Source organism: Dermacentor silvarum, chromosome 2 (genome assembly GCF_013339745.2).
Source record: "Dermacentor silvarum isolate Dsil-2018 chromosome 2, BIME_Dsil_1.4, whole genome shotgun sequence".
In the NCBI taxonomy this organism is placed as follows: domain Eukaryota; kingdom Metazoa; phylum Arthropoda; class Arachnida; order Ixodida; family Ixodidae; genus Dermacentor; species Dermacentor silvarum.
The window spans coordinates 241,813,036-241,829,280 of record NC_051155.1 but is presented as its reverse complement, the minus strand read 5'-3'; the positions used below and the strand labels follow the sequence as shown (position 1 = coordinate 241,829,280).

At 45.8% G+C, this 16,245-nt stretch overlaps 1 protein-coding gene across 3 annotated transcripts in view; it reads right to left on the bottom strand.

Annotated features, from left to right (window-relative positions):
- Positions 1-16,245, bottom strand: part of LOC119442987 (transcription factor Sp3-like) — a 67,810-nt gene that overhangs the window by 41,585 nt on the left and 9,980 nt on the right. For all 3 annotated transcript variants that reach the window (XM_037708090.2, XM_037708089.2, XM_037708091.2), the window contains exons 3-4: positions 9,368-9,523; positions 7,303-7,596 (exon numbers count right to left, since the gene is read on the bottom strand). In XM_037708090.2, the coding sequence (XP_037564018.1) occupies positions 7,303-7,596; positions 9,368-9,523 (450 nt within the window). The remainder of the gene's footprint in view (positions 1-7,302; positions 7,597-9,367; positions 9,524-16,245) is intronic.

The following is a 16,245-nucleotide window of genomic DNA, read 5'->3' as shown; positions in this document are numbered from 1 at the left end:
GCATGTTTAACAGTAAAAAGGAAAAAAAAAAAAAAGGCCTCGCTTTCTTCACAGCATTAATGGTGCTATCTGGAAAGCAGTTTTATGCCTTATTAATTTATACGCCTACTGGCGCATTGGGTGGCCTCACAACAATAAATAAATCTAGCGTCCATTTAGTGAAAATAGTTTGTCATATTCGGTTATGTTACAGAAGCCCAATAACATTTAAATAAACTGCACATAAAAAGTCCTGACCTAAGTGACCATGCCTAACCTTGCCACACACCAAACCAAGGTTAGTACACCATTTGCACCAAGCAAGTGCTAGTATACCAATAATGTAAGGTAAGCTGGTGCTCTTATTCAACAAGCAACACACAAACAGCCTGCTCCAGCACTACACCAAAGCTTGAGTAAAAAGAAAAGAACCCCCTTAACATTATCCACACACTACACACCTTAAACTTACGATTAAAACTTTTTTTGTAATGTACTATCATTACTCCGTGAAATATGGCCTGCACAAACACTCGAACCCTGATTATAATGCTCGTAGAACTGTACAAAAGTTTACTTGTGTAATAGAAAACTGACATTTTGATGCTTCACTCCTTGTAACAAGTACAAGAATAACATACAGTTTTTAATAGATTCCTCGACCAGCGAAAGTTCAAACAAGCTTGGTTCTTCAGACATCTTCATGGTATCGCCACTCGCACCACGGATGTATGCGTGCCGACAACCAAGATTTCCTAAATCTTACAGTGCACCTTTCACTTCTGGACCCCACCTGCACAACGATGTGAGAACTTGGCCAGCACAATCAGCAAAAAGAGAGACTTTTCTAGTTTGGTACATTCTTCTTTCTTTCTGGGGTTTTACGTGCCAAAACCAGTTCTGTTTGGTACATTAGCAGCACCTCCTTGAAGTTGGAAGTAGCAATAGGATACTACTGCATCCAGTAGCTGCCAGCTGTGTCCAAACCACTGGAAAAGCCAAGCCAAGCCAATCTGCCAAAGTGGCGTGTCTGCATTTGCATGTTTGCCGTGCGCACTTTACCCATTCAGCATTTGTTGCTCACAGCACATTAAATAAACATGTTTTCAGGTGATTTTTGTCTGCTATTAGTTCTTGTAGCTCCAAATCACCAAGCAGCTTCAATAGCAGTTCTACTGAATAAAACCATTCACATGCAAGCCCATGTGTGAACAGCAATATGGTATTGGCAAGCTCAATTCTCACGCCACTTGCAGAATGAACAAGTTTCTTTTCTTGAGAATCAGTTTTTCCCAATTCCTGAATATAGGTGAATCCTGCCAAGCCTGAATAACAAGCTAGTGACATTATCTCAAAGATAACAACCAGCATTAATCTGAAGGATCTCCATTTTTTAAAACAGTCCTGCACCACCCCCTTGGGCTTGGTGAAAAAACAGTCTGTGACTAGCACACGTTGCTGTAAACATCGCAGCCAAATTTTGCAGTCGTGTGCGATGCGTGGAGCTCACAACCGGAGCGCGAACTCATCTTTTTCTCAAACACCCTCTTTTCGATAGAGGCATGCTCCTCACTCGTTTCGGGCTGCTTTATTTCATAATATAGCAGATTCCCACTCGTGGCTGCTATTAGCCAATAGCTGACATCAATCAAGATGGGTTTTTGGGTCAGTGTGCTTCTTCCTACTGTCGCTGAGTATATTTATTGATGCAGTTTAATAAACAGGTTGGAGTAAGCGAAAATATGCCTTCAAATTTCAATGAAAACTACACACTTCCGAAAGAAGCAGACTGTAGTCTGTTCACGCTCAGCCATGGCTGCCCGCCCGCGTAGGAATTAAACTTTGGCCACCCTCCTTATCGGTGTCATAGCTGTCGGGTCTCACTAATTTCAACTAGTTTTTAACACTCAACTAACCTCGAACAAAGCGAAACTTAAGGTCAGGCCACACGCACGCTTGCCAGTGTGTACTCACTCCTGGCTGCTTCTGCTTAGACCCCCTGACAGACTTCACTTCGTGTTGAGCTACTGATAGTGCTTCAAGTTGGATGTGGCTACTGTCCATCGGTCAAGCTGGTGCAGGACAAAACCAGTCCGCACCATGTAGTCTGGCCGGACTGGAGCTTATGAGCACGAGTGCACACTCAAGTTATTTTCATGCAGAAAGGAAACACTGTGCATACACACTACAGTTGCATCTAGCTGCGGTCTGCTATGTAGCGTAGATACCACGGCCGCCGTGGGGTGCTGCGACAAGTCCGCTTTTTGAGCGCACTACGGCTCGCTGAGGACAACCACATTTGAAGTTGGGCGCATCGTAACTGTCAAAACCTTAAGTAGTGGCATTTAAATGAACATCCAAATACAAATCTGTACTGCGCGCCATGGTGACGTTCGGAAGGCGGAGTGTTAGCCATAGTGTCCGTCATAGCCTTCGCAGTGCAAGGCATTGAAGAAGGAACAGAAGCAACACGAAGGGGATCATACGCAACCTTTGACTGCCAATAACTCCGCTTCTGCTGAACGCATTGAAGTATACTTTTTGCGGCAAAGTATTTCTGAAATAGTCAATTTTAACTTCAATTGCACTTCTGGACTTCAATAAAAAGTCCCCTGATGTTTTCCCCCCATGGCTCCAGTCACCTGTAATCCGGCTTCGTCGCGTGGCTTTACAGCGGCCGGTGTGGTTGCTTGGCGTATTACGAAATAGTGGGGTTACTCGGGCGCACAAGGGAGCAGGGTCTTCCTCTTTGGCGTGGGGTCGGCGAGCAGCGCAAACACTTCGCATGTGCTCCGACCCGCTTCACAGGACCATCCCGAGAAGGCTTAGCAGCACGACACCGGAATGGACAAACTCGGACCGTTGGAACACCCCACCGTTCACGTGACCACACACGTGAACAATTAGGCATTTGTGTCTAGCATGCAGGCGAACATATTCGCTCGCTATCTGGTTACGGCGAGTCGGACTTCCTCAATTTGTTGCGCGCCCATCGGCGTAGTAATTCAGCTAGCAGGCATTAGTGAATGGAAGGTGGAATAAATGCCCTCTTGATTGTTCGCACTACTGTGTTGGCAATTCCTTTGTCCAAAGAGCACGTGTGAGACCCCACAATTTGCACAACAGATATTGCTTATTAGACAACCCTATGTGACATGGTCTGCAGCCAAGAAAGCTAGCATTAATTGTGCCTCAGTGGCTATTGTATTCTGCTACTCAGTGCAAGGTCATGTGTTCAATTCCTGGTCATGGCGACCATATTTCAACTGGGCGGAATGCAAGAACACTCGTGTGTGCGCTGGGTGACGCATTAAAGAACCCAAGGCCGTCAAAAATGAATTTGAAGCCATCCACAACGAAGTCCCTCATAGCCTACCAGTTGCTTTGGTACATTAAACCCTGTAATTAAATTACGTAGCAAAAGCTGTGCTGACCAAGAGTTCCAACCACTCCATACTCTGCACTGTCTACCATCCCGGACCGGAGTATTCACCTCAAATAGGCTCAACTGGTCGGGAAAGCACTAGACACTCCTTTTCTTACCTTGCACTTTTCTCAAGTTTACAGAGTAAAGTTGCATCCCGCCGACAGCAGCGGTGTTATGTGGCTTTCCCAAGACCGCTCGGTGCCCTTGTGCAGGTGCCACATGGGACAAGTTTGAGCGCATGTCATCACGTGCATTCGGTTAAGTTTATCTTGGCAAAATCCCAGCCATTGTCGTCTTGTCGAGCTTCCCAGTGTTTAAGAACGTCCCCAGTCTACTTATACCTTATTTAATTGTGTAAAGCCTGCACCCCAACTTAGGAGTGAAAAAATTAGCAAAAAAGTGCAGTCACGCACTACCCACGTGCTGGTTAATTGCTGCAAGCCGCTACTATATGGCACTAGTTGTCCAGCCCATAATGGCATTATCATCATTAGCGTATCCTGCACCTCGGAACCAAACAACTACTTTGGTCAGTCGCACTCTGACGAAATAAGCGGCGCTGGTTAGGCCTAGCCAGGGTGTGTGAGGCCGGCAGCAGGTCGTTGTGGGAAGTTCACCGCCAAAATGTTTGCACCAGTAGACCACCTTGATGATTGGGCATGGGATCACGTGCATGGGCTAGACTGACTGCCATGTGCATGAAGCACCACAGCGCTTACCGGACATAACGGCATAAGCTCGCGTGTGGGTGTAAATCCAATAAAGCCTCAACCTGATCTTGCGCAGCACAGCCTAAATTGTCAGTGTGTTGAAGTCAAGGCCACATGCGCGGTATCTGCACTTCACAACAACCCACGAACCACATTGGCTGAGTGATGGTTGAACACAAAATCCACCCATGGCCTTAGCTGTCACAAAATTTGGATTAAATTTCATTTTAACAAATAACAACACTGAGCAAACGCCTGTAAATGAAGTTTACACTGTGGTGGCTCAAGTATGATTTTACCGTAGCAATTAATTTTTCAGACTGCTTTATTGTTTAGAAATTTTCGCAGCACTGTCCGTGTTCGGTAAGTAGATTGGCGACTGTAAATTTGTTCTTAGTCAGAAGCCAGTGGTTGCATTTTTTTTGCATATTTTGGGACTTCAGTGAGTAGCCTCATGTAAGGCTCACACATATTTAAAAATCGGAAAAAAAAAGTAAAAAAAAGTGCAAGCCTCACATGAGTGAATACGGTAAATTATAATTAGCATTATGAAAAAGAAAGTGAGCAGTACTAAACCACAACAGAATACAATGTACAGTAAAACCTCGTTATGAAAAGAAACTCAAGAAAAAACATACTAATTGGGGAAATGTACGACCTGAAGTGACTAAAAGAATAAAAGTCACTAGCAGACACAACTGTGGGCGACATCTACGCAATGTGAAGTGTAGCATGAATCATTGCCCCACGAGACACCAACGTGTGCCAAGCTGCCGCAGCCTGAGCAGCCCAAGAGATGCATTGTCATTTATGCGGTTTCAGCAAGCTTAAAGGGCCCCTAAAACCACCTCAGATATTTTTTGAACATTTCAAATAAACACGCGCATCGATTTCAGAATGCCGTCACGATCAATGATGCCAAACGCTGCAGCGCTACGCGCCACGGTCGCGCCACAAAATAAAAAAAACAATGCCGTCCTCCTCTCCTGGCCTTTCCTATATCCCCAGCGGTCGTCACGGTGTAAGCAGGGTGAATCTGGTGATGTCAGTGGCGATGACGATGTCCATTGGTCGAAGAACCTACAACTTCCGGTTTCTCTGCTAGCAAGTACGCGTGCTCTCTGCTCTTCCTCGTCGTGTTGCTCGCTTGTGCGCCATTGCGAATCGGTAATTACAGCCCGCACCGCAAGTGCCAAATCGCTCGCGTTCCAACACAGTCGTGCTTAGCGGTCTGATTAGCTGTGCGAACAGAGTGCGACAGTGTTGGCCTTTCCAGACATGCGCACAAGACAGGGTCTATAGCGGCATGCTTCGCATAACACGGGCCGGCACCGCAGCAACAGCTGGTAGCCGAGAAGCGCCGAGTCCACGTCCACGTTACCGGCACAGTAACTCGCCGCACGCCGCTTGCCATTTGCGGGCCACCGTTCGACAGCGGTTTTGCTCGCAAACGGCGAGATTTCCTTGCCGTACGTAGAGAGGATGAGACCGGGACTCATTTGTGCGGCGCCGCCGCTGATGGCTCGATGGCACCGATATCATCGCTAGGCCTTTTCCGTTCCCTTCAAAGCTAAAGCGGACGGCGCTTCGAAATTAATTACCAATGCTCACAAACCGCAATATTTTCTTATCGTTGTTATCGTTCTTCGCAATAATTGTACACAAAGAAGAAAAATACGCTGCTATTAGTGGCTCCATCGGCTGCGATGCGAGCACAGCCGAGCCGGTCGTCTCGGAGGACAGCCGATGCGAGCACAGCCGAGCCGAGCCGGTAGCCGTGCACTGCAGCTGAGCTGCAGCCGATGTTTTAGTTGCCGATGGCGGAGGCTTGCAGCTTCGCGATCGTCGATAGGCCCGTTGATCTGTCGGCGCTGGCCGAACTGCCGTCTACTTTGGACACCTCTCGCGCGGCAGACGTTCTACGGCACTGGAGGCGGGTTCGCCGTCAGTATATGTGCCGCTAGCGTGGACCTGCCTTAACCGGAAGTAGGCAGTCTTTTGAGAAGCGCGCTGGCGATGACACATGTCACGTGACATTTCGAGAGCCACTCGGCGAGGAGGGGAGACCAGCCGACGAGGAGAGTAGTGAAGGAAAGAGCGAAACGAGCGAGGGCCATTTTTCGATCATCAAACGCGTGTAACTCCGCTATTATGGCACCATTTCCAAAAATTCTCGCGGCTACGTGTTCATTGTAGACTCGTGCACAACTGCAACACCACAACTAAATTTCGACCTCTGGGTGGTTTAAGGGCCCTTTAAATTTGCACTCCAGAAACTCGGCCTGGGTCAGCAGCTTCTTCGGGTGGCGCATCTTGGAGAGAAGTTTTGACACACACACTCGGTGCAAATTGTTGTGGGCCGATACACCAACGCGCGTCGAGCTGGCGGGGCCCAAGCAGTCGGAGCCGCTGTTGTTTTCCTATTGTGTAGTGCTTTAGGACGGCAAAGAGAAATCAAAACAAAATTGCGCTGGTTTATAACGCCAGAACACGATGCCACCAGAGCGAAACATGATGCTCACTTCAGGCTGCTTGAAGCAGGAAATAGCAGCGCATTTGGGTTATCGCAGCATGCTTCCGGTGTTCTTTTCCTGCTTGTAGTGTTTTAGGACAGGGAAGGGAAACCAACACAAAATCAAGCTGGTGCGCGAAGTCGGTATACTATGTTGCCAGAAACACGACGCTTACTTCACATTGGAAAGATAGCAGAATAAGCTTATCGCAATACGGTTGGTGGCGATAGCTGCAAATGCAACGTGTGACAATCCGCAACGAGATTTGCTGTTACAGGAAGAGAAAACTGAGTGCGTGCCGGCATTTAAAAAATATAATGCACCCTATTTTAATGGCCAGGCAGGAGAAAAATGTGACTCCCAGCCACTTTTACACTCCCTCCGACTTGCACGTGAAAATACATCCTTTCTACTTGCACTTGAACACAAATCGCGTGTGCCAGTGCCAGCCGGGCAATGCTCTTCATCAGGCCCACAGATTTTTGTGTCGGAAACACTTCTAGTGGAGCCAAAATAAAATGAACAGGGGATGCACACTTGTTAGGGCTTGCCCTACGATCAACTTCAAGGTCACTTGAAGGTCATTTTAATCCATAAGGTCTGCCATGGCTGTTGCCATAAACTGTAACTGAAGTACAGTAGCACAAGGATGCGTGTTACAGAGCAATCTTACCTGGGCCATCTGCGGTTGCATCTGTGCGAGCTGCTGGACAACTTGTGCAGTGGCAAGCTGCTGCCCTGAGGCCAGCATGTTTCCCTGCGGGGTTGCAACGGCCTGCAGTGTTTGTATGGGCACATGGATGGTTTGGAACATAGTCTGGCCGTTGCCCGTTGAAATGGGCACTTGCACTGGTATAGTTTGCTGCATGGGAGCTGCCGCAGTTGCCAATGGGAGCTGCAGTGTCTGGACCATGTTTCCCTGACGGATGGCCACATTCTGTGTGAACCCTTGCGGGCGCAGGAATCCCTGCAAAAAAGAAAAAAAGAAAAAAAAAAGGTAATGCATAATGCAGGTTTGTCAGCCAAAGACTCCTTCTCTGAGGAGCAAGCACTCTGCTCCACACCTGGAAGTATTGTCCTTTATTACATATATGCCCATAGTAAAGTGTTCACGCAACTAGGACTGGAGATCTCATGGCAATAGACTTGACACTGAGTGTGACACGATGGCATATTTCAACATTAGACGCATGCATGAGACTGAACCATATAGGTACACATTACACTGTCCTTCTGATGTCCAGAGTTACACAGTCGAATCTCGATAATTCGAACTCGAAAGGGCCCGAAAATTTGTTCGAATTAAAAGAAGTTTGAAGTAAAGAAAGGACATATTTTTGAAGTATTCGAGGCCAACACTCAGTTCCCGTTAACGGCAGATAACGAAACATCAGGGAGTGGACGGCGCCGGCATGGCCATGGCGACGGGCGCACGCGCGGAGACAGTGGAATGTGAGGGAGGAGGGCGGCAGGGAAGCGGATTTGGCCTCGGCAACTCCGCCGCTTCGGTGGCTCCCCTTGCCCTCTCTCCTAACTCCCTCGCAGCTCCCTCACCTTCCGACGGTCTCAGCATAGCTGGGACCGTCGCCAGCATAGCCCGCTCCCTGAAGTTTCATTTTCTGCCGTTATCGGGAAGCAAGCGTTTGCTGGACTGGGCCTTCGCCGCTGCATTAAGGGGTCTCTCCAAAGCTTTTGCTCTATGGCAGTGTTGGAGCAATGCCAGTCAGAGGCGCCACCGCGTTATTTGGCGCGCTGCTGAGAGCATTGTCGGTCCGCGGTATGGTCGCAAATGCTTTCGCGTTCGAATTACCGAGCGTTTTCGCCCATTGAAATACACATAACTTTGACGGGACCACAGCATCAGTTCCAATAATTAAGCGTGTTCGAATTATCGAGATTCGACTGTAATAATTTATAAAATGCCAGCACAGTGTGCAGTTACTTCACAGATTCACCAAGCCACAAATTAATGGGGCCCTGCAGAAACTATTGAACAGAGCAAATAAACTTGCGCAGTCAGATATTACTGCTGTACATGCAGCCAAGAGCCCACAGTAGAGCTTACAGACTACCTGCCCATTCCTTCAACCTAAAAAAAAAAAATGAAACGGCTATTTTTCTTTTGCAAGGACTACAACAGATTTCTTTGGTGGTCGCCGACATGGTGTGTGCCTGGCTGCTTGTGTGTTTGCATGCACCTATTTTGCATGCATTTGCTACAACTATCTTTTTTTTTTCAGAGGCCCTTGCCCTCTTGACTGCAAGAGCAGATGTGTGTCTATTTTTGTCTTTTTGTCGTCAGTCTTCATGCTTATCAAGCAGGCATCGGACTTCCACGTTGATTCCTTTTTGAACAGACATCGCATAGATCAAGAGTTTGTTCTTTTAATGTTCAGACGATTTCCTTGATGCTTAGAGCCAAGCTTGCGCCACAAGGCACATTCTATATCTAAAATGTTCAGTTCCACCCCCACCACCAAATGTTTGCTCATGTTCCCAGGCAGCAAGTAGAACTGCGATTCTTTAGCTCCGTCTCTACAATAAATTGCTCCTTGACATGATAGCCAATGTATTGTTTACAAGCACAACAAATGTTTTTGTGTCAGCATGCACTGTTTCCTTTGTTCCCATGAGCATAACATGCTGTGGCCAGCCTGTAACACACTGTGCATGTAATCAGGTGGACAGAGAAATTACGTATGCAGCTGAACCTGCTTTCAACCCCTTGCTCTTCACACCTGGTTAGTAAGCAGTGCGTGTCCTCCACCAGCTAGTTGGATGGCCTGCTGGCCGCCAGTGAAGGATGCTGGGATGAAAATGGCCTCCTGTCCATCAATCTGGATGTTCTGAATCTGTGGGATGGCGTTGTAAGTTATCTGGCCGCTAGGTGTCACCTGCACAAGGACAAGAGACAAGTTAAGTAACCATGCATGAGGAGGAGGCTTGTGTACAATTATTAGGCCATTCTGTAACTATTTCAACAAAAAGTGGCACTTATTTCCTTTTTTCGAAACGTGGCAGCATTCAGAATACCACAACACAGAGACGTTATGAGCATTAGAAGTGAACAGTGCATTACAAATGTTACAGGTGCAGACTTCAGTGTACACATAATTTTACAAAATTTAAGCCATGGTAAAAAGCAAAACTGCATATTTCTATCATGTGAACTTCAGCTGAAGACAGCCATAGCTTTCCTCTTTCACATGCTGCAATAAACACTGTACCCAAGTACAATGCTATTTTAGCAGGCTACAAAAAACTGCACTAATGTCCTGCTAAGCCACTTTTATCCCTGTCGCACAACCACCTCAGACTCTTCTTAACTAAGAACACCTTCATTTTAAGGAAGAAGCACGCAATGCGATAAGAGCATCTCTACAAAAGAATCGTAATGAAAGCTCAACGATCTGCTTTGACCGCTGATAGAGTTCTCTCATCCCCGCCTTCTTCAAGTGACTAACCAAACATCACCATTGTCCTTTTATCGAATGCTTTTCATTCACCTAAGCAACTTTCATTAAAATGTGATCCCAAGTCGTTCATGGGCGATCTTCACACACACACCATGTATGCAACTACGATTGCTGCTGACTCAAGCTGCCATAGAACATGGTTAAAAAAAAGGGCAGCTGTGTTGCAGTGCAGCGTCCAAGCTGGCAGCGTGGAGCACCACTCCAGTCCCTGGCGTGACTTGCCACAAAACTAGCACCAGTTTCCTAGACTGTAAAACACTTGTCTTGCCATTACTATGAGGTGCAACATCCCTTAGCCCCTTCTCACAATGACACTAAATTAATTATAGAGATGAAAGCAAAGACTTGCTTCATTTAAACACCCTAGGAGTGTATTGTCTAGTCGGTCAGGCCATAGTTTTGTACAGTTACCTAGAGCTGAGTTTGCTCGTCATTACCTAGAAGGAAAAGTGACACCGTGGGGCTGTGTGTGGTATGCATGGGGATGCTGGGAAGTAGGAGCTGTTCAGACTAGCATCTTTCTAGGAGATTCAGGGTACCATGAAGTTGCATGCAGAGGTCAGTGTTACATCTGTCACAATGTCTCTACTACAACAGCATGCAACATCTTAAAAAGGCGTGAAACTATATGAGCAAACAACGCTAGGACAGAAAAATATGCCACTCACTACTAAGTTCATTTAGAGCGAAGAGCTTACTCTATAAGGAAGTAGCCAGAATGCGTCAACACATTGTACGCTCAAATCAGACCAGATGACCGAAGAAATCAAATGGCCAAAATGCATGCTTATTCCAACAGAGAATCAAAGAATTGGTGTTCTCTGCTGAGCAGGTCAGATATGTATAGGCGATGTAATTTTTCTCCCTTTTTTTAATGTAGTATATCTAACTGAAGTAAAGCAGTGAAAGGGGATAGTTGGTGCATATTCATGATTATGTTGTGCCGAGATTTACACTGGCAAAAACAATATACATGGGACATTAAATAGACAACCCAGCTTCTACGACACCCGATGTAGCTCCTTGGAACAGGGTACGATTAAGTGACAATAAGCCTCTTGGTCGTCTGCATAGTCCGGTTCCTCGCCAGGCGAACGCTCAAGTTTCCCGACTTCATCGCACCGATGATAATCAAGACGATTCGACTTTCGTAGCATACACTGACGCCAGTGTTAATGGTACCACGATTCACACAGCTCTCGTGTGCCCATTGATACCAGAGGCAGGCTAAACGTGCTCGTATGTTGCCGATCCTGCACCGGTGGATTATCTTGCCGAGCTTGCCGCCATATGGGACGGCTTGGCCGCATTGCTCCCTTTTGTTCAAGCTGCTCAATATTCTCAGCTCATCATTCGCACGGACTCGACTCAAGCCACCCACGACATACGTAGGGTATGTCGGTCCTCTCTTCTCTCGGATAGCATTCACCGTATTGCTGCCACTACGAATTTAGTGATACGCGTTCAGTGGGTGCCTCGAGCAGCCCTGCCGGGTCTACTTGAAGCAGTTTTGGCAACCCACCCTGAGAACATAACGTACCCACTTCCGCATTTTCCCGAAGACGCCTGCGGATAACTGCTCCGAGAAAAAGAAAACCTCCGACGTACCACACGAGCTCTTATACCTCCGTGTGGGCCAGACCTCCCTGGTGGGTTAACCCGCCGAGAGGAGGTGACGTTACGGAGGCTGCGTGTCGGGGTCGCACTCACCCCGTCTGTGACCGCTCTCTGGGCACAACAGTACCACGGTCCCTATGATACATCGTGCCCATTTTGTGACACTACGATTCAAAATGTGACAGTGACACACCTATTATGGACGTGTCCATGACTTCACCTAAGCCATCTCTGCCACCTACGGGCAACAGGCCTTCGGCCTGGCCGCCCACCCGACCTTGAACGTTGGATTCATGGACCGTATCATCGTTCACTTCTAGATTTTTTGCATGAATCAAGTCTGTTCATGTATTTTTGATATACTTTGTATTATGTCTAAGGGCAAGCTTTCGAAAAAAAAAAATAACAATATAATAAAGATGGGAACAAGGATGGAAATGGACGAAGCACAAACGTCCGTCTTCGTCCTTGTTCCCTTCTTTGTTATATTGTTTTTGCCAATGCAGAACTCAGTGAGACATAATCATGAATATGTAAATTAATTCACGTGCTAAAGCTGCTTTGCTTTCGCCGAGCATGCGAATGTTAAAAAGACTTGGCTCGTGCGTGCAGAGACCACAATGCATAGGCAAATGTGAAGCAATATTATTTTTGATATAAATAAAGCTCATGTTCCCTTGCTCTGTTATCAATGCAATAGCCCCGTTTGGCCATCATAAACCTTACCACAACTAAGCTGGATTTTGCACACCATGCCAATCGCACAAATAACGTATGGCCTCGAGCAATTTTTTTTTTTTTTTTCCACACAGGGACAGCCTCAGCAGTTTCAAAATTTGTGGACATGAGTTAGCGAGCTTTCATGGTGTCAAGAAATCGAAGTGCTTTGCACCTATTAGCTACATTTTTCATTTTATGTGCCAATTTGGGCAAATAATGGTTAACATGTGGCCTTTTTCCTATCACTATAGATTGTCTATACCGTTTTGCGGAGTTTGCGGAGCACAAAAGAGATGGCGCTACCTGCTCTGACACTTATGACTCCTCCTGCGCACAGTCGACTGCCTGAATCGCCACTCTAGGGGAATGGACTTGTGCTAACTCTATTTAAACAATGGTGTAGGATAACATACAGTAGATATGAAGCAAAGATTAGCATGGTGCATTTGAAGAAGCATCCTCCGGCACTACGAGATGCTGGCGTAGCCTGCATTACCAACAATAAGGGGAAATAATAGTATGAACCGACTAGCCCAGCTAGCGCTCACCATGTCCCTTCCACCCCCTTCCAAACCCCTTATTTTTACGTCAATTTGCGCTAAGTGACCATAGTTCTTGTGGTCCGTAATAAAGTATGAACCAACTAGCCCAGCGACAAGTATTACGAAGGGGAAACAAGTTTACATGTTGTGTGGACACTGCACTTTAGCCAATAAGTGATTGTCTGTAGTAAATGGCCGAATATTTTTATACATTAGAGTACTCAGCTTTGATATAGAGATGTGCAACTACAATATGAATGTGATACAGAAAGCTACAAACGTGGAACAATTTAGTGCTCTTTCGTACACTTTTATGTCACCGTGCTGCCATGGCTTCTAAACAAAAATTTTGTGTTCGGTAATGTGTATTCTATAAACAGGAGGCAACGTAAGACTAGTCAGGGCTCGCACATATGTATAATCACAATGGACTGTACGTGCAGTCATGATGATAAACCGAGAACGTCTTCCATGTACTTACATACTTTCCTATGTTGTGGCAAGGACAGGCATTAAAACGGTGTTTGATTGCAAATTCTGTTCTCAGCATGTAAAGCATAATAAAATACGAGGCTTGTGCAAATATTATGCTATTCTATATTCGCTTCGGCCTGAATTTCAGCGCTCGAAGTTTTCAAAGTATTCAAAAGAAACGAATATACACTTTTCCACGCATGATTCACACCCTCGATTGCAACAACCAGGAAAAAAAATTTGCATATATAACCAGCGGAAATAACCCCATACGACGCCCAAATCTTTGTAAAAACAGTCTCCAGTCACATAAGTACCAATCGTCCACATCGCGCCTTCAGCTAGCGGGTCTGTTCCGTACCTATCCTACGACGCCGATAGTAGACAACTTTGCCCTGTTTCACGGCAGCACTGGACGCGCTCTGCACCCCTATTTTACTGTTAAATTTTAGATACTTTCGGTGCCTGTTATACACATATCGCCTTGTGGATCAGAGAACAAATTGGGATAGCCGATATTCTAATGGACATTAAGAGAAAAAAATGGAGCTGGGCAGGCCACGTAATGCGTAGGGATGGATAACTGGTGGGCCATTGAGTTACAGAATGGGGTACCAAGAGAAGGGAAGCGCAGTCGAGGTCGGCAGAAAGCTAGGATGGGTGATGAAGTTAGGAAATTTGCAGGCACAAGTTGGAATCAGCTAGCGCAAGACAGGGGCAATTGGAGATTGCAGGGAGAGGCCTTCGTCCTGCAGTGGACATAAATAATAAGCTGATGATGATGACAGACACAAAAAAGAGTAAATTTTAAAACGTATAATTGACAGATTCAGTTTTGTTAAAAAGACGCATCGTTATCTCATAGCAAAGGCAAGGCAAAGACGAATACATTTCAGTCGCATACTGATTTCTACCATCTGCTCCATTATTGGTATGGTAGTACAGTGGCTGTACGGCTTCTTGAGAACCATACAGCCGCTGTGAATACACTGCGTCGACGCAACACTAAATCATACCTTAGGTGGCTGACACCCGGTCAAACAGTGCTTGTTAGACTTAACAGTCAAGGCAGGCGCAGCAGTGAATGGCAATACTGTCGCAGAAAGTTTACCGCTCGTCGGTGATCGGGCATCAGATCATGTGCGCAGGCTAGACTGAGGTCCGCAAAAGTGGCGAGCGTGACTACCAAGTTCGTCTGTGCGCTTACAGAACGGAACAGGTTAAGCTCACGTGTAGATGGAAAGCACTAATTTGCGCAACACAGCATAAACTGTCGATATCATTCAGTCAAGGTTGCATTTCACAGGATCGCAATGATGTACAACGGGCCAATGCTAAACACTCTTGCGGCCTCGACCACCATAAAAATTTAAGTGGAGTGAAGCACAACAGTGAGCCTGTAAACAAATTAGCTGTTCGGCTGGTATCGCAAGAAATGTTGAATATGCATTTTTGCCTCAAAATATCTGAGTAACACCACCTTGAAAATAATTTGACTCCAGAGATGAACCCGTTTTCTCTTTTGTTAACATCTGGCTCTTATGGTTTTATTCTAATCGCAACTATTTGAACTATTTGCTTCGAAATTATTCAGCATTAATTATTATTCGCTTTGAACCAAAAGATTAATATTCACACAAGACTACGAAATAACTTGATCGTCTGCAGTTTCATTAAAGGCACAAGACACTAAGGCACTTATGGACACAGAATTTTAATTACTTCTATCCGTTTTTATCTGACTAACTTACTGGCTGATAAGATAATATAACAATAGCACAGCTAAATGGGTGAACCTTCATGCATATATAGCTGTGACTGTTATTGCTGCTTGCACATTTCTGGGTACTATCAGTCTTTTGCATGTTCAGAAGAACAGATGGTTGCGATAGGCAGGGAGAACAATATTATCGACAGATTGGTTGCACAAAACCACCGTCACGACAGATTACACAGTACTATCTGCTCTTACAAGAAAATGGAAGAAAAATAAGTACGCACAAACGGAGCATCGGTTGATTGGAGGACGCACTAGCGCCGACTTTGAGTGCTCGCTGTGTGCAAATTATCAGCAGCACTAACGTTGCATTTGCGTTTTCAGTTGAAAGCCCCCCATTCGCATCACCAGTGAATAATAACTCACCCAGGTAACCAAAACAGCAATTTTATGAATTCGCTCAACACAGGTCTATAGAAACTTGGCTCTCTGCTTACCCTTTATTTTTTGAAGGAAGGTTTCAGCAACAGTTGTTTCTTTTCTATTATTAAGTATATTTTTTTATTCTGACAAGTACAATACAGTGTACAGTTATGTGGAAAGTGAACAGTACCATCTGTACGCTAAAGTTACGAAAAAGACGAGGTTTATGCTTACTGTATGCCGGTTTAAGCCATATGTTCTCATTTAGTTTGTTTGCTAGTTATACTATATTGTAGGCACGAATAAATAACCCCTTCCGTGCCTTAGGTGAGCAGGGTACATTCCCACATTTGTAGCAAAAATGGCCACGGAGGAGCTCAGCTCATCAGTGGTACTATGCATTTTCCAGCAATGCTACGGATGAGCGTAGTTCTGTCTCACTGCTTAGTTGCGTGTTTGGTAAATGGCAGCGCAGAATCTACGAGACAGCGCAAGCAGAAGTGAATAAATTTTTTTCTGCGGAGATGTTAAGTCAGAATTCGGGATAATAGCATGGCACGAAAGGGTTTCATGAACCAAGACATTTTTTGAAGTTTTCATTACAAGAATTACATTTGCACGGCAATGACCAAGTTTTAGGCCAAGCC